The sequence below is a fragment of the Emys orbicularis genome, chromosome 9 (assembly GCF_028017835.1).
Source record: "Emys orbicularis isolate rEmyOrb1 chromosome 9, rEmyOrb1.hap1, whole genome shotgun sequence".
In the NCBI taxonomy this organism is placed as follows: Eukaryota; Metazoa; Chordata; order Testudines; family Emydidae; genus Emys; species Emys orbicularis.
This window is the reverse complement of record NC_088691.1, coordinates 65,075,793-65,094,319: the sequence shown is the minus strand read 5'-3', so window position 1 is coordinate 65,094,319 and position 18,527 is coordinate 65,075,793. Positions and strand designations below refer to the sequence as shown.

At 39.7% G+C, this 18,527-nt stretch overlaps 1 protein-coding gene across 1 annotated transcript in view; it reads right to left on the bottom strand.

Annotated features, from left to right (window-relative positions):
• CLSTN2 (calsyntenin 2) overlaps window positions 1-18,319 on the bottom strand; it is a 385,405-nt gene extending 367,086 nt beyond the window's left edge. The window contains exons 1-2 of the mRNA XM_065411406.1: window positions 17,764-18,319; window positions 4,178-4,300 (exon numbers count right to left, since the gene is read on the bottom strand). Of these exons, the coding sequence (XP_065267478.1) occupies window positions 4,178-4,300; window positions 17,764-18,319 (679 nt within the window). The remainder of the gene's footprint in view (window positions 1-4,177; window positions 4,301-17,763) is intronic.
• Between the last annotated feature and the right edge of the window lie 208 nt (window positions 18,320-18,527).

Below are 18,527 nucleotides of genomic sequence, written 5' to 3'. Positions count from 1 at the left end.
GACCTCCTCCCCCACCAGGGGAATTCTCAGGTGGGCAGTGCAAAGGGTTTGGTGAAAGGAGTGAGAATCTGGCCCATTTACATACATAGAAGAAACTCTGAAAACTGTAGAAAGCAAAAATGGAAAAATTCCCAAAGCAAAAAGGGCTTTGCTTCCTAAACCAGTTTGATGGGATAGGTATGAAACCCTCTGAGGAAACCCAAATACTTAAAAGCAAGAAAGTGAGTAGTGAAGGACACCATAACACTTGCATAGCCCACGTAACAGACAACTAGGTAACTATGTTGTTGTCTCTGATATTTTAACTAGTTCATTGAAACACAATGTTGGGGGGAGGTGTTTTGTTTTGTAAGTATATAAGTTACTAGAGATATATGGGATTTATGCCGGCCAGAATTCTGAAAAGCAAGAAAGATGTACCCATAACTAGCATCCATCCATACATGCACCCTATATATACACACACACATTCATATATAAATACATATCTGCACACACACTTTTAAAAGAATAAATGCTTAGCTCTTAAAAGCTATTTGAAAACTGATGCACTAGAATGAACTATGAGAAAGCTAGTGCAACAGCTATGGCCCCGATTCAGGAAAGCACATGTTTAATTTTAGCAATGCTTCTAGTGCAGCACAGAGTCAATCTCCTCAATAGGGATGCTTTCCTGAATCTGGACTATATTATCTTAGAGCTTTTGAATAAAAGATCCCAAAAAACTATAAAAATCTAAAAGTGGGCTGCAGCAATAGGGAAAGATATGGGAATGGAATGTAGGACCTCAAAAGCTCTGATATGATTGAAGACAGAAGGATAAATTCACAAATGGGAAATTCCATACCTAACACATCTTTTAAAAAAGCCATAAACATAATTTAACTGGACTTCAGGAAATCTTTTGATATACCCACATAAATACAATAAATCGATAAAGGTAATTGTAAGAAATGAGACAAGCTATTTAGGCGGATACAGGCCTGATTTGTGAATGGCAACAGTTTGTTGGTAAGAGAGCAGTGGACTGCCACAAGGATCAATACCAGGATAGATCTGACTCATTTATTTACATCAGTGGAAGAGTTAGAAGTATTTTGCACTCAGATTAGCACACAGTTGACTCACAACTAAATCAATAAAAAAGGAGGAGCTTGATGTAATTGAAAATAGATCTGAGGTATAGCAACTGTAGGTAAGTGGCTTCTCCAAATAACTGTAGAAAAAGGCAAGGGCAAATGAACAAATATATACAATTAAAACTTAGTATTAATATCTGTACAGTGCAAAACACTGGATAGGAGGAGTATATAAGGATAGTGATGGATAATACTCTAAAACTTCAGTATAGTGCTCAGTAGTATTTGCTTACTGTATACTTTCAATTTGCACCTTCCAAAACTCACTCTACACTCTTGTACAAAATGCAAATTATAAAATAAAATTCAAAATGATATAACGTCAAACTCCCCATTCATCTTCCTCTCACAGGTGAGCCAACAGGCTGTGTAACACGCTATGAAGATCAGATGATTTAAACTCTGTTTAGCCAATGTTTTGAGGAAAAAGTTTTGGATGACGGTAACTCTAGAATCAATTCCATTAACTATTGGAAATGCCCTGCCACCAGCCTACAGTCTCACAAAATGGGCAAATAAATCAAACAAACTTCTGGGATATTAAAGCAGAAATTTTCTAGATAAGTGTAAGGAAATTTCTCTGTCATGATAAACAGAACCAGTGAAACTGGATTCAGAATACCACAAAGTTAGTTGTTTCGGTTTGCTTTTTGTTATGGAATTGTAGACAAAGTGAATGCTAGGCAACCAATACAGGGAATTAAATATTTTGGTTATTCAAACTTCAATGGAATCTAGGCTCTTATTCTTTGAAAATAAAAGGAAATTAAGAGTACAGCTCAATAAGGAATGTAGAATTTTGGATAGACTAGAAAGCATATCTGTTACAAGGCTATTTGAACTAGTGCCAAATATTATACAATATTAACTGGGCATGAACTTAAAAGTGAAACTGGCAAGGTACTGGCGCAAAAACCTGCATATTGTTTTCCTCGTGTTCACCTCTTACATAACACATCAAATATAGTACATGCAAGGGATACAAAATGAAATAAGACAAAATAAATTAAATGAATGAATACATTAAATACATTTTTAAAAAATCAATGTAAACACCCAGGACTCATGAGCAACTTTATCAAAATAAATAAATCTGTCTGTGTGAGAGAGAAAGATCTCAAATCCAATCTTCCAGAGGACTGTCATAAATGGCAAGGGAAAAATATTATAATTAAGACACGCACATTGATTGATCCCTTATAAAACCAAACAAACCATGAGCATTATGGAGTTTTGAGCAAGGAATTAAACTAAATATCAGTCAGCAAGGCGTTAATAACATATAAATGAGAACAGTATGTGTACCTAATATTTCTACCTTGTTTCAAATAACTGTACAAGTAGATGGTGAAAGATGTGTTTTTTAATTAATGCAACTGCACATTAGACCGTATTATCACTTTTAATGTATGACTAGAAGAATTAATTGCACATCTGTGAAAAGATATCTAATTTTGAAGAGGAAGGTAATACCATACAAAACGAGTGATGCTCAAACACACCACACATAAAGTAACTGTTAATCACATAGGGTATATTTTTCTGGTTTTTAAGGAGTCGTTGACAAATACTTAAAATACAAGTTGCTTGTTTAGAACAAAACATTCTTGTGATCAAAAAATTGGCACTTCAATCACAGGCAATTAGTCCTAAAAGCATCTTTGTAGGACAAATTCCCTGAGCCTTATGACAGTGAGTATCTCCTAAGGAGAGGCAGCCTCAAAGAAGCAAACTAATTTCCTAATTCTGCAAAGAGATCCATGTTAGCATAAGAGTCCATCCACATGAATCACTTTGCAAGCACTGGTTCTCAATCTGTGTCCCAGGGACCACATGCTGGCAGTCTATGGAGGTCTGGCTGGTCAGGTGGTACTGGATCTCTCTAATATCATGTAGCAGCTGAAAATAAAGATGGCTCAGATGGACTACATTTATATACTTCTGTTCCTGTAATTGCCAATTGCTATCTGGTTGCTTAAGGGACAGGAGGTAATATCTGCATTTGTGGATGAGAAGGGTGCTGGTCCACAAGACAATCTCTCTATTAAAATGAGGTTCACACTGTGAAAATATTTGAGAATCCCCATTTTGCAGGAGCAGAGCATAAAGTAGCATAACAGCACAATCATGGGGGGGAAATGGTTTATCGTGACTTAAGTACTGTCATATTGGAAGTCAAGGATTGAGAGTTGTTATTTAAGTGAACATGGACCTATACTTCAGGATAATTCTTGCCCATGTGCACCCAGGCTAACACACTGGAAAACAGCTCAATCTCATATACAATACATGCATTCTTTTCATGATCGCTACATCACCATTATTTTTTATTATTCTTCCATCTTTTTGCAAGTTTTTTATTTTTTTAAATGCAACAACCACTTTAGCTCTTTTGCACTTCAAGGAGCTTATCTGTTATTTTTCTGCTCAAGTAGCTCAAAATGTGACAGACTAAGTGTACGGGGAAAAAAGACTTTATATGGGAAAAATCCTCAATATCGCATACATCTATCATAAAGTAATCTTATCAGAAATCTCCATTAAATTTCCTCTCTTGGTTCTGACTGTTATGAAGTACTAGCATCATTACATAGTATGCAAGTGTCTTTGAATACTACTTACATAGTTTACTCCACAGCTGTTTTTTAACTACCTACCAGTAAAATAGTTTAGTTATATAGGATTTGTTTAGGCAAATAGAATGGTAATTAATATTATCAAATCAGGTTTCCTTACATATCTCCCCATGTTTTCATTAAAAAAAATAAACGTTGGCAGTACAAGCTTACTGCAATGCACCATGTATAATGTCTCCTGCCTCCACAACAAATTAGCAGACATTCATTCTGAAACATCTCAATTCAAGGTCTATGGGCCCAATATCCAAATCCGACAGACAGACAATCGAACCTTTGATGGTATTAGTATCACTTAGATGATACTATCATTGTGCTGCACACAAACTGCTTGCAGCTGTTCTCTAGTAAGTTATCATGCATTCAGCAATCACAAATTACATTGTTTGTGTATTTTCCTACCTGCAAAGGGAACAGGAGCATCCTTATCCAAAGCAACAAGAGGAGGATCCAAAATGACAGTATCATTGTTTTCAGTAATGACTCCGTGATAGGAAGTTTCTATCCATGGCTTGTGTTTGTTCACTAGAAAACAAAATAAAGAATGTATTTAACTCATTTGATACATTTCTCAGCCAGCTCATTTAGTATATTTTTAAAAGGAAACAGTACTGTAGTATGTCACTCATTATGATATTAACATTATTAATACATAACCACTTTATGTCATACAACCCATGTACTGTAGATATCATATCCAGTTTACTGGTGAGGAAACAAACAACTAGGAACATTATGGTCCAGGTTTTCAGTTGGGCACAGCTCCAATTTAGGTATGAAGAAAAATTGCCAGATTTTCAATACAGGACAACCCTGGCTGTACCTGACACAATGAGAGCTCCTGGATGCTAAGTACATCCAGTCAAAGATTTTCTGATGGAACAGATTTTCCAGTTGGAAAATGCTGATTTGATAGAATCTAAACATTCCATGGGAACGTGTCAATTTGTTAAACCTTCCAATGGAAACTAGGCAGGCAGCAACCCACAACTAGCCTGGGTGTCTAGATTTTTTTAGGTTTCAGAGTAGCAGCCGTGTTAGTCTGTATCCTCAAAAAATAACAGGAGTACTTGTGGCACCTTAGAGACTAACAAATTTATTAGAGCATAAGCTTTCGTGGGCTACAACCGCATCCGAAGAAGTGGGTTGTAGCCCACGAAAGCTTATGCTCTAATAAATTTGTTAGTCTCTAAGGTGCCACAAGTACTCCTGTTATTTTTGTAGATTTTTTTAGAAAATTCCTTTTTGTGGGCAATTTTAAAGATTTTTGAGGCTTCACTCACACTCAGACCAAAACACAAATGTTGAAGTTTTTCATTATGACAAATTTTCTTTTTTCAAACCAGTTCTAGAACTTTTGAAAATCTGGCCCTCATTTAGATGGCTATATGGGTGCAGAGGTCTTTCTGAACATCTGGGCCCCAACTGTTATTAAGCATTTCACATTCTGATCCCACTGGAAGCTTATGACTAAGGTGGGAAGACAACATGAAGTATCTGACTGGGAGTCAGGAGGTTTACCACCACACACTTTCTTCTCCACTATTTGGTATAAAGAAGATAATGGTCATTCACTTTTGCTTTTTAATAGCTAAAAGAAATGTTACTAATAACTTTTGTCTACAAACAGTATTTAGCCTCCTAAACCAAAATCTGAATGTTCTGTTTTGGGAGCTTCTACAGCAGACTTACAGTGGAACTCAAATAAATTAATAACTATTAGAAGATATTTCCCAAGCAACAAGGAACAACATATTTTCATCATTGGACTTTGCAAGTTCTGATACAAGTTACTTTTCAAACATATTATTTATTTGTGTACCAGATATTGGTGAGAACATCTGGTGGGCTAACAGAAATGCCTTCAATCAAAATCTAGGGTTGACTTGTAAAGCAAACACAAATAGGACCAAATGGAATCATTTACAATAAATCTACCACCAAAATAATAATAATAAATAAATAATAATAATAAAATCCCTAATTTTACAAATAACACAGGTCCTAAATGCCTTGTCCTATGGTAAAACACACAGGAAGGAACGAGTGTCTGGGGAGGTTGCCCTAATATATTTCCTTCAAATCAAGAGAGTCAGTTTTAGATACCTGCACTGTTACATAGAATAGGTGCTGGTCCACAAAACGTGTAGGGTACACAGGAGGCCGGGGCACCCATGCCTCCACACCAGCTTTGGGGTCTGGCTGGCACAACGAACCACATCCCCATAAAAGATTATCTCAAAATATGAAGGGGCGGGGGGCGGGGTGATGATATGCAATTAGATTATGATCACCTAACCCCCTGGACCTGTCTACTTTTCACCCACCACTTGTCACCTCCCTCCACATGGATCCACATTCTAACAGATAAATCCAGAGGGGTGCTGGAAACAGTGCCAAAAAGGGTACATTCTTCCAAGCGGGGGTACAGTCAAGCTCTATGGATGATCTGAGCAGGTCAGCAATCCTTATAATATTAAAAATAAGCTGTCAACAGTCCACTTCTTGAAAACATTATGGTCTGCTAACGATTGTTCCTGCTGACACATTCATTAGAAAGGCTTCATAGTTACAATCTCATTTTTCATTGTTTTTAATGTATTAACTTAAAATTTTGTTTTGTTCAGTTAGAAAAATTATATGCCTTGCTGCTTTAAAGTCAGCAACATCACACAAAATTGAATGAGTTCATGAGCACTGCTTCTTAGTTAATGTATCATCAAAGTTTTAAAAATATTAGCACTATAAGTACAATAAAGAAGGCCTGAGGCACATCACCACCATAAGCCTTTCCACTAGAATTGTGCAAATAATGGATTTTTTTGATCACTAACAATTTGGAAGAGTCAAAAAAAAAAAAAAAAAAAAAAAACCTTCAACATTTGTTCAACCCAAGACAAAACATTTTGACTGAGTTTTAGATATAGAATTAAGGTAGTTTTAAAACATAGTCATTTTGAATCAAAGAATCAAAACTTTTGAAAATGCTAAAACAAAAAACATTATAATTTTTTTGAGATTTTTTTTTACTTAAACAATTTGAATTCACAAGATGTTCTGGTGTCACTGAATCTGCTTTTTTCAATCAAAAAATGTTTTTCACCAAAAAGTTTTTTGCCCATCTCTACTTTCCAGCTTGGTTGGGTACAAGACTGCAAATAGCCTTGCAGGTACAAAGACCATAATCATTCACAATGTGCCAATTTGTAGAGTAGTATGTTTTCCTTTACAGTGTTTGATTACACAGTTTGAAACTGGAGCACCAATTGATTCAGATCCCTTTCTATCTCAATGTCTGCAACCCAGACGCAACTCATAAAATGCAGAATTAATTGTGTGGGTAGCTTGGCTCTTTGGAATTAAACTGGTTAGTTGACGTGACCAAAAATGGGATGAAGGCCAATGGGCCTGTAGGGGTTGCAATGTGAGAGGTGAGAGCTTTATTATCTGTGTACTACACATTTGGACTCCAATATGTAGGATACTGGAATTATACTGTATTTTTATCTGAATTTGTGAAAATCCTGAACACATACATCCATACATATTAATTATTATGATAGCATCCAAAGGTCTTGATTGGCATTGGGGGCACCTCTCTGTAGGCACTATACAAAAAAAAAGGAGATGCTTTTTGATTGACAGCAGATAAAATCTATCAATAACCAACCACTAAGTGGGAGTTCACATGAAAAATGAAATCTCTGTACAGTACACTTTTCTGAGAATGTGTGTACCCAAGCCAGCTCATAATTTTGTTGTTGTTAAATTGCTGTCTGAGTTCCCATAAAATAAATCTTCTCTTTCAGCTCTTCTAACCATAGGTTTGGGCACATATTGTTGATGGGAGTATTTAACAAATTGTCCTAGAATTAGTTGATTACTCAAGTGATTGGAAATCTATTGCCTTTCACTTTTCCCCTGGTATGTGCCAGTATTGACAGTGGTCAATGGTTGACCATGGTCTTATCACCCACACTTCCCCAAAAAAAGGGTCTTGTACTCTATATAACTTCTACAACACCCTGACTTCCATCAGGAACAATTAGTACAACTTAGCCCAAAAGTTGGGACTGGGTGGGGGAGAGAGAGGGAAAGCCAAGGGACAAAACAAAAATACTACTTCAAAATTATTTGCAGGCAGTTTACAATGTGCATCTTTTTAAAACCATTCTAAAAGCTTCAGATAATATGCCTTTTATGAATCTGAAAATAAATTATTTAATCTAGCTATTTTAGAGCAAAATTATTCTTCAGTAGCAGAAGACCTATACTTCTAAAACAGTTCCCTATAACTAAAAACAGGCAAGCCTTTTCTACTATTTGTGCAATTCTAGTTTTACAATATGGAATACATAATATTGGAATTACAAGTTGGTACCTGAGTGTAGCTTTTTTCTCTTTTGTAGGCAAAGATGTCTCATTCAGTAGTGAACATATACTCCAATACACCTTCATAATACGTGGTATTTAAATAATATATATTTGTGATCAGTGAATACATTTATTCTCTAATATGGAAAAATCAGTTTCAGGATATCAGAATAATACTAGCCCCAACATAATGTACACATTTCAGACATCTTTGAGAGTCTTCCATTCATACACAGCATCCTTGTAGAAATGGGATTTTTTTTTTGAACAATGAACAGATTTTCATTTCAAGCCTTGTGAAATGCATATATTTAATTATACATTTTCTTTTCTTCCAGTTGCCCTTATCTTCCAAGTATACAACGTTTCTCATCTTCATTTCATGCTACATTTTCTTTTACTTTAATAATATTAATATATTTTAGACAAAAATCTCCAAAATAAGTCATCTGCCTACTATTCCCTCTCAGCAATTATAGCATGTGTTCTAAATCATGTTTTTTACGTGTACTTTAAACAATATTTCCTTTTAGCCTCTAGTTTCCCTGTGTCATATTTTCTAGATTGGATCCTTCTTATCTTGGATAAATAATGTGAGTTTAAACTACAAACAAAAGAAGATTTTTTTTTCCAATGTAGGTCTCATCCCATTCACAGATTTACCACAATATCTAGAGTTCTGCGACAGCAAACAGAACAGGGCTTTGAGAGCCTTCCAACAGTGCAAGTTTCTTCTATTAAATGAAATTCTATTAAAAAGTCTTACCATCTAAAACAGCAGAAGAATCCAATATGGTGCAGGAATAAGTAGTAATCTTAGTTAATGCTACTACTTAATTTTCAGAGAAAAACATATGCCTGAAAGAGCCCACTAGTATTACAAGAAAAAAAAATCAATCCACTAAATAAAAAATAAATGTGATGCATTATATAATCCAACAATTAATTTAAATACATCTTTTTATGTTATGAGATTGGGAACCTTTATGTATAAAATAGCTTGAACAAGTTCATTCATGTCAAAACTAATGTGCCTTAGTACTCCTTCCGACATATTTACTGATAAAGTTAATTACAGCACCATTGAAATAAAATGAAAAAAACAAACACAAACAACACTTTCAAAAGCACAGCTACCATATCTTATCTGCCTTTGAGTTGAGTGGATAGTGTGCTTTCAAGATGGCATCTGCAAATTTCAAGTTTAGTGTATATTATAGTATTGCATATATAGTGGATTTTATTGTATCTACTCTGACAAGCAATTAAATCACATTTTCCTCCAGATTTTTTATGAGTTTCTGTAGCCTTGTGCTATCTAGCTAACCTATTAATCAAGGAGACTATAAACTATACATAAATATGAATGGGTGATTGGTCAAGCAGATAGTATCTCGCTGGTAAGGGGCCTTTAAGTACTCTACTAGGAGAGCCTATGTATGACCCAGTACGGTTGTTCTTATGTACTGACAGTATTGCCTCTTAATATGAAAGATACATGGAAATTGCTTCCTCTAAAATGAAGTTAAACTACTAGCAAGATTCAGAAAGAGGCTTTTTAACAGAATTCCTTCTACAACCTGCCCAAAAACCACATTTGGAGGTGAATGACTACTATCAAAAGCATCATCTTAAGAAGACTACAGACAAATTTTTCAGATAACTATAATAAGGAGTCAAAACTCCAGCACTGCACTGTTCCAAAGACAGCAGTAAAATCTGAGGAAAAGTCATTTCCTTGTTGTGCTCCATCCAGGACTCCAGATGTCTGAGGGGTAGGCAATTCTCTACATTATAGAAGAGCAAAAATCATTTACTGGTACTGTGGTTATGTCCCTACTATTGTAGGCAGTACTAGCTGGGGATTGTAAACATTAATGAAAGGTAGGATGTGCTACAAATAGAGAGCAAAAGGGATAAAACTAAAGACGGGGGGAAGAGTACTGCATTATTAAAATATTCATTTATAACTATAGATACTACAATTAACTGTGTAAACTTGCTGGAGATACTCTGAGCACAAGGTGTTTCAGAACCAGATTATGTTTAGGCTTTGGGTGCAGAGATTATGTTTGAGGCTAAGCAGGTTTGACTCCATTGAAGTTTCGTGAGCTGGTCCCAGGAGATTTTGGCAGAAAGTGACAGAAATCCTATGGGATCAGCTGATGTTCCTTGTGAGTCCTGCCATCCTGGCACACATACAAAACACATGCTAAAAGCAGGCCCCTTCAGTGTCTTGAATTTAATCCAGACCCTAAATTGTACAGGAGAGTTCAGAGCCAGAGATTTGAATGTAAACTCTCAGACTTGAGATTTTGGTTTTGACCCATGTCATCTTATGAATGCACTGACTATGTTGATGTAACATTGTCCAGCTATACCGAAACAAGGACAGGAGACATTACAGTTGGGGGGAGATGGAATAGCAGATGGAATTTTGTTCAAATTTGCAAAGAAAAGAATGTTCAGTGCATGAAGAATTCCAGCAAAATAGTGTGATTAGATGGAAGTTTATCAACAGGTAAAAAAAAAGGGTCAGAAAGACAACCATTTTCCAACCTTTAATATACACCTCTACCCCGAAATAACACTGTCCTCGGGAACAAAAAAAATCTTACCGCGTTATAGGTGAAACCGTGTTATATCAAACTTGCTTTGATCTTCCAGAGTGCGCAGCCCTGCTCCCCTGGAACACTGCTTTACCGCGTTATAGTCGAATTCGTGTTATATCGGGTCGCGTTATATCTGGGTAGAGGTGTACTAGGTTCTTCCATGCACCAATTATAATAATTTTTAAAGTCTAGAAAATCAGGCAGTTTATATTTTCAATCCTTTCTTTACAGAAGGCCTCCTATGAAAACATTTCTAAAAAATAACATGCATAGCCATGAAGATTATTCCTTTAATAGGAAAATCTAACTGGGCAGCAGTGAAATCCATAGTAGAATTTCTGAATTCATACCTGTATTCAATTAAGCCACAGAAGAATTATAGCCACACTCAATGTTTTTCTTGCTCTCCCTTCTATTACTTTATTAACCATCAACATAAAAATGCAATGCAAATAATTTGCAGCACCTAGGATAAGAACATTAATCTTTTTCGTTAATTATACTTAGGGGCTGATTCATTAAAAATTGTATGCACCATTAACACTGCACTCTCATACTCTGTACCTGCAATGTTCGTGATTACAAGCCTTTGAATTCCATTAAACCCTCTTCCAAAAATGTTTCACCCTCTGTTGTCCACTGAAAGTGCATTCAACATGCAAAACACCAGAGTAAAAGCAAAAGCATCCACTCTTTCGTAAAGTCTGCAAGAACTGCTATGAGCCTCAGTAGAGTATTCAGCAGGCCAATACTTTCTGCTGTCCTATTAAGGACCACAAAGGGATCTATGGACTTAAAGGTCAGGCTTGGAGCAGGAATAAAAGCATGGAATCAGGGAAACAGAGGAAGACTGGGAGATGCGGTTGGGAGATGCCTTGGAAGCCAGAAGCCATGCAGGGCTCCTACATGCTACACCAGGGGTTCTCAACCTTTTTCTTTCTGAGCCCTCCCCCCGCAACATGCTATAAAAACTCTATGGCCCAGCTGTGCCACAATAACTGGTTTTCTGTATATAAAAGCCAAGGCTGGCGTTAGGGGATAGGAAGCAGGGCAATTGCCTGGGGCCCCATGCCACAGGGCCCCCCGTGAAGCTAAGTTGCTCAGGCTTCGGCTTCAACCCTGGATGGCAGGGTCAGAGCCCTTGGCTTCAGCCCCAGGCAGTGGGGCTTCGGCTTTCTGTCGAGGGCCCCAGTGAGTCTAATGTGGGCCCTGCTTGGTGGACCCCCTGAAACTTGCTCACGGCCCCCTAGGGGGCCTTGGACCCCTGGTTGAGAACCATTGTGCTACAGGATCCCATGAGCCTGTCCTCTGCAGAGCTTCCTGTCCCCCATTTCCTTTGTGCCATATGGTGCTTAGCAGCTTCACATGGCATCTTGCTATCTACCTCCTAATACATGTCAGAAGGTGGGAAATTCCCAGACAAAAAACCCTTTGCTAAAATGGAGTTAATTAAAGGTCAGTCAGCTAAAGATTAAAAAAAAAACCATTGCCATTAAAAAGAAAAGAAATAAAAACTATTAAAATCCTGGGAATTAAGAGTTGAGGTTAAAAACTTAAAAGAAGCAAACATTTTAAACTATGAAAAACAGATGAACACAGACCACCTTAACTCTGACCTGAAAAACAAGTTTTGAGACAACCTTACCCATCTATAACTATTTAATCCCAACAGTTACAGTGCCTTAAACCATGCAGAGATCGTAGAGACTCCATGCAGGCTACACTGTCCCCAGGGCCGGCTCTAGGATTTTTGCCGCCCCAAGCAGAAACAATTTTGCCCCCCCCCCCCCGTTTTTTTCTTACCCCACCCCCGGCCCCGCCTCAGCTCCGCCCCTTCCCCAAATCCCCAGCCCTGCCTCCTCCCCCCAGGCTCTCAAGCCTAGGAAGGAGGGAGGAAGGGGGAGAAGCGGCGTGCGCGCTGCGGCCATTCGGAGTCTCCCCCTCCCTCCCAGGCTCTCAAGCCTGGGAGGGAGGGGGAGCAGGTGCGTGAATCAGCTGTTCCGCGCGCCGCGGCCGCTCGGGATCTCCCCCTCCCTCCCAGGTTTGAGAGCCTGGGAGGGAGGGCGAGCAGCGGTGCGCGAATCAGCTTTTTCGCGCGCCGTGGCGCGCGAGTGGCAGCAGCGGAGGTGAGCTAGGGCGGCTGGGGCACATTTTTAGGGGCAGCATTCTGGCACCGGCCATGCCGCTCCTACAAATGTGCCTCCCCAAGCACCAGCTTGTTTTGCTGGTGCCTAGAGCCGGCCCTGACTGTCCCCATCTTCACTAAAATGTCCTACTTCCAACAATTATCATGAAAGCTAGAGTTTCTATATATAGATGCCTCCTTGTTGCAGATAATGACAATATACACTTGAAAAGAGCAAAAGATAAAAGCTTTCAAACCTCATCATCTAAAGTTTGGCTCCTAAATCCATATTAAAATTACCTGATTTTCAGAGGTACTGAGGATGCACAAGTCCCACTGAAGTCAAAGGAAATTATAGGTGGTAATGCACTTTGAAAACGAGGCCAGTTTTATTTGGGTGTTTAAACATAGAATTAAGAGTCCAACCTTAGGCAAACAAGTTCAGATTTGCAAAAAAGCTCAACAAGTTGGGTGCTTCAGAAGTTGTCACAAAAACAGAGTGTTCTGAATATGTCCATTTTTCAGATCAACACCTGAGCTTTTTTATTCAGGAAGTCAGAATGTGACTGCTCTGGGATAAGGAAGACCCAGATGCAAGTCCCCAACTCTGCCTACTTGAGTGTGGGGTTTTCCAACTCACATAGTTCTGAAATGGGCAGAGGAGTGTCTTGAACCTGGATTTCCCAAATTACTGCCATAAGAACCAGGCTAAACATCTCTTGCAATGCCCCCTCTCTTTATTTCAGCATAATATCTGACCAGCTGTAGTGGTGGGCCTTTGAAAATCTGGCCCCCAGTTCTGAACATTTTGACCAAAAGCTATTGCGGCCACAAAGCATCATACCAAATACTGGAAACATATGTATAAAACAGTCCTCTAGTGATCACTTTCAATATTCCACATGCAAACTATACACGGACAGTATCTCTCTAAACTGAAAATGGATGTAGACATTCTGAAAGCCCTTAATCGGGGGAGGGGGAGAAATGGCAACCAAAGGAAGCTGGGTGAAAGGCAACAGTACAGTATAATGGTATTTCCAAATGTAAGATGACTGCAGATTTCATAAAGCCCTTGGAAAGTGTGCTTGATCTAAAATAGCACCCTACAAGCCAGGCATCAAAGGAACACAGAAGTGAGGATTAAAGGCTGGCACTGATACAGGGGCAGAGTTAATATTGTCTAGGTGACTTAACTGTTAATTTCCATACCTGTGAAAAGTTTAGATTTACTTCAAGTTTTCTGGGTTTTCTACTTTTTTTTTTTTAAGTAGCTGCAACAGGGCATATATTTTTTTCTTTAAAATTACTGACTCAGTATGAAGCAACAGAGGGTCCTGTGGCACCTTTAAGAGTCTTAAAGGTGCCACAGGACCCTCTGTTGCTTTTTACAGATTCAGACTAACACGGCTACCCCTCTGATACTTGACTCAGTATGTTCTCCCAATCTAAGGGTTGTTTTTAATCTGAGACAGTCTAACCCCCGTTATCAGCTCATCTCCCTTAAGGCTGTTTGTGAACTGACTTCAAGGAGCTTCAGATTAGGTCCTTAGAACCCAATGCTAACTGGGCCTTCAACTCCCACTGAATTCAACAGAAACTGAGGCTGTTCAGAACCTTTCAGGACTGGGCCTCTAGGCCCCAATTCAAGAAAGCACTTTAAGCTTGTGCTTGAAGTCCCATTGAACTCAATGAAACTGAAGCTCGTGTTTAGAAGGTTTCCTGAGAACGGAGGCTTTTCTGAATCTAGTCCTTAGAGGGTCTGCGCTCTAGCAAACTGGTTCCTTATCTTGCTACCTTACAGAGCACAAGAAAGAAAGAGGGTCTTTCTAATGCCTTATTAGGCTACTGAATAAGCAATAAGTTATAAATCCCCCAGCAAGCTGATAGTGTACTGGAGCCTGCAATACATGTACATTAGGATACTTTTTACATTGCAGAGCTATATATGAAAGGCTGGCTTGGCAAATTGCAGAAATCAACTTTGAAACAGACAATTGGTTTGAACTTGCAATTGCACATTCCAAGTGAGATGAAGTAAACATAACCAGTGTTAAGTGTTTCTTTAGGGGGAATAAGGGAGAGCCTCAAACAAAGCAATATAAATATATCTGTGACACAGAAAGGACAGGAGTCCAATAGAGGACTGGAATATAATTGGGGTACTCTGTAATAGCTTGCATGCACTCTCACTTTAGTATATATTAGTGGTTTTCAAATACACTAAAATTATATTTAAATTAGAAACAAGGCATGTCCACCCAAATACAAAAACATAAAAGGAGATGAAAATAACACCTGAAAATTGGCATAACTCGGTATTTTGTCCATTGTCATATTAGTCCACTAACCCTTTATGGCTTTTAGATTGAGAGAAAATTAGATTACATTATTGGTGTTTCAAAAACATATGCCTCTTTCGGTATGAGGAAAACAATAATCTGTGACTAAATTAACATCAAGACAGAATGGTGCAATTTCCTGAATTCTAGAAAGAGGCTTATCACACACAAACACATTTTATACGTACTGGCAAAGTGAACAGAAACAATTTCATTCTGCTGGTCACAGTCTCTCACAGCATACTTGCTTTCACGTGTTATACAGTTCACTGAACTATGATGTACTGATACCCAAGTAGGTACTTTTTGTTGCTGTCAGCGATCCCATGTTTTACTTCTAATATGCTACATTAATAGTAACTTATTTTTGTACGTTTACATACGATTATAGGGTGAAATCCAGGCCCCAGTGAAGTCAATGGGAATTATATATATCTCCATATATCCAGTACAGAATAATCCACTAAAAGTTGTGATCACTAAGGACCAAATCTTGTGCCATCTTTATAAGGCACTAAGAGAGCTGATCTACAAAATGATCAGGCCAGGCATAGAGGAAGGTGGCCAGAAACCCACATCTGCTCCAGGAGTGAGGTTCTCAAAATGGGGCCTCTCTTCCTCCCCCCCTCCAACCTTTCTTCTGGATTCCAACCCCTTGTACCCCATTCATCAACTTCTAAGATAGAGTTTCCTCCTGGCTCTATGAAGATTACAGACATGACAAAAGTTACGTTTATTCATAAAACTTTTACAAATTCTCCCTTTCAAGGTTTCAATGTGCATGGCTGTTTCCTCTCCACCTCCCAATTACTCAGATGAGAATTTTACTTCTTCATCTCAATTAAATACTGTCCTCTCTTTGGCTGGTAGCTAAATTTTGCAGCTGCCAATGGAAGAAATTTCTATAGATTGCATCCCTTCAATCAACTACTGAAACAAGAAACCCAAGAGCATTCCACTCATTCACTTCTATTTTAAAATAAATTCACTTTGGCCATAATCACACTCCTCTTACATTCACATTCCAGGATATTAATATGAATATGTTTCAGTGTCACCCGTACTTGCAGAAAGTCAACTTCAAAGTAGCACAGTGTATTTCTGAAAAACAATGATTTAATTTTCGTGTATAATTCATGCTGCACAGTGTGGCTATTTGTCACCTTTAGGTATTGGACCACATTACGTGTCAGGAGTCTGCTGCAGCTTTCAAGCTAATGTTTGTGATCATTCAGCTCATGCAATAGAGACACATGCGTCTAGATTCAGAAATCCAGGGTGTAGTCCCTGAAGATGGATTTATCAAGGTTTGCTGCAAGACTACAAATGTATAAAGCCCAACCTCATTATCTTGGGTTACACATGCCTGAATGTGCACAATCTTCTGGTATGAATAATCAGGAAACTAAAAAAATAATTCCGTGTGATTTATCTGATCCACAACTAACCATTGGAGCTTGAATAGCACAAAACTAATATTGAATACTCACAGAGAACTGTTCACAGTCAATCCATACAGACTGCCCCCAAAATAATTGTCTGATACTCTTTAATTATGAGTAACTATGAGGAAGTCATGATTTACTCACAGTTATCTCTTGAACAGAAAAGGATGGTAATCAGATAAAGTTATCCTTCCTAATTAATTAATTCAGCTCTACTCAAAATCCATTTTGGCCACCTTTCTTTCTACTGCTGACATTTTGTCCAGTGAAATCTGCTCCTCCTCTCTTCATTACCTTGTTTAGTATACTTGTCAGATGTAGACTGTGACGGTCCAGGCTCCTGGGGTCAGGGCAGCGTGGCCTATCAGTCACAGTCCATAAAGCAGCCCTTCAGCGCCGGGCAGCGTGGCCTAGCGGCCAGAGTCTATAGCACTCTGTGAGAGTCCACGCTCCTGGGGTCAGGGCAGCGTGGCCTATCAGTCACAGTCCATAAAGCAGCCCTTCAGCACCGGGCAGCGTGGCCTAGCAGCCAGAGTCTATAGCACGCCCTTTGGTGCAGGGCAGCGTGGCCTAGCGGCCAGAGTCTATAGTGTTGGGGGGTGGCTGCCCCGGTAGGGGGGCCCAGGCCCACCCGACTCCACCAGGCCCCAACCCAGGGCCCTAACAGTGGCGTAGCTGCTTGCCACTGACTCAGCGGGAGGTCCTGCCGAAACACGCTGAGTTTCCCTGGGTGGGAGGTACCACTCCAGCATCCTCCCTGGGTCACTTCCTACCTGAGTCTGTGATGGGGTTTCCCATGAGACATCGATTCCCCCTGTGTTCGGCCTCCCGCCCAGACTGAGCCAGTCTCCCTCCCTTTATACTACTAGAGCACTTGGAGCATGCCCAGCCTTGCCAGGGAGGCGGGACTTCTGCTGTCAACACCTGGGGCTTAACCCTGTCTGGGCTAGTGCGGGGTAAGCCGACCCCGTCACACACACACACACACACACACACACACACACACCCTTAAGAGGACCCCAGGGGCAGTCCGTCTCCCCGTCCTCCTCTCCCTGTCTAGAAAAGAAATCCGTGTTAGCGTGAGCCTTACCCGGACGATGAAACACGCGGAAGTCATATGGTTGGAGTGACAGGTACCAGCGCATGATTCGGGGGTTTGAGTCTTTCATGCTGTTTGTCCACCTGAGGGGGGCATGGTCAGTGATCAATTTGAAGGTGTTCCGCAGTAAATAATAGCGCAGGGCGTCGATAGCCCATTTCACGGCCAGGGCCTCTTTCTCTATCGTTGAGTAGTGTTCTCGAGGAAATAATTTGCGACTCAAATACAGTACTGGGTGTTCCTCCCCCTCCCATTCTTGGGAGAGCATGGCCCCTAAGCCTACTTCCGAAGCGTCCGTTTGGAGTATGAACTCCTTTGTAAAATCGGGGTGCCGCAGGACCGGTTCCTGTGTGAGCCGTTCTTTCAGAATCCTGAAGGCCTTGCCATATGGATCGGACCACTGTACCTGTCGCGGCTGAGAATTCTTCATCAGGTCTGACAGGGGGGCAGTTATGTACGCAAAGTCTGGTACAAAGCGGCGATAGTACCCGGCCAGTCTCAGAAACTGGCGCACCTGCTTCTTTGTTCTGGGCGTGGGTGTATCCATAAGGGCTTGCACCTTATTGATTTGGGGGCGCAATTTACCTCCCCCTATGACGTACCCGAGGTAGGTCACCTCTTCCTGTCCGAGATGGCATTTCACCGGGTTGGCCGTGAGTCCGGCTGCTCTGAGGGCCTGGAGGACTCCGTGAGGTGTCCTTCCACTTGTTACTGTAGACCACAATGTCGTCTATATACGCCACTGCGTATCAGTC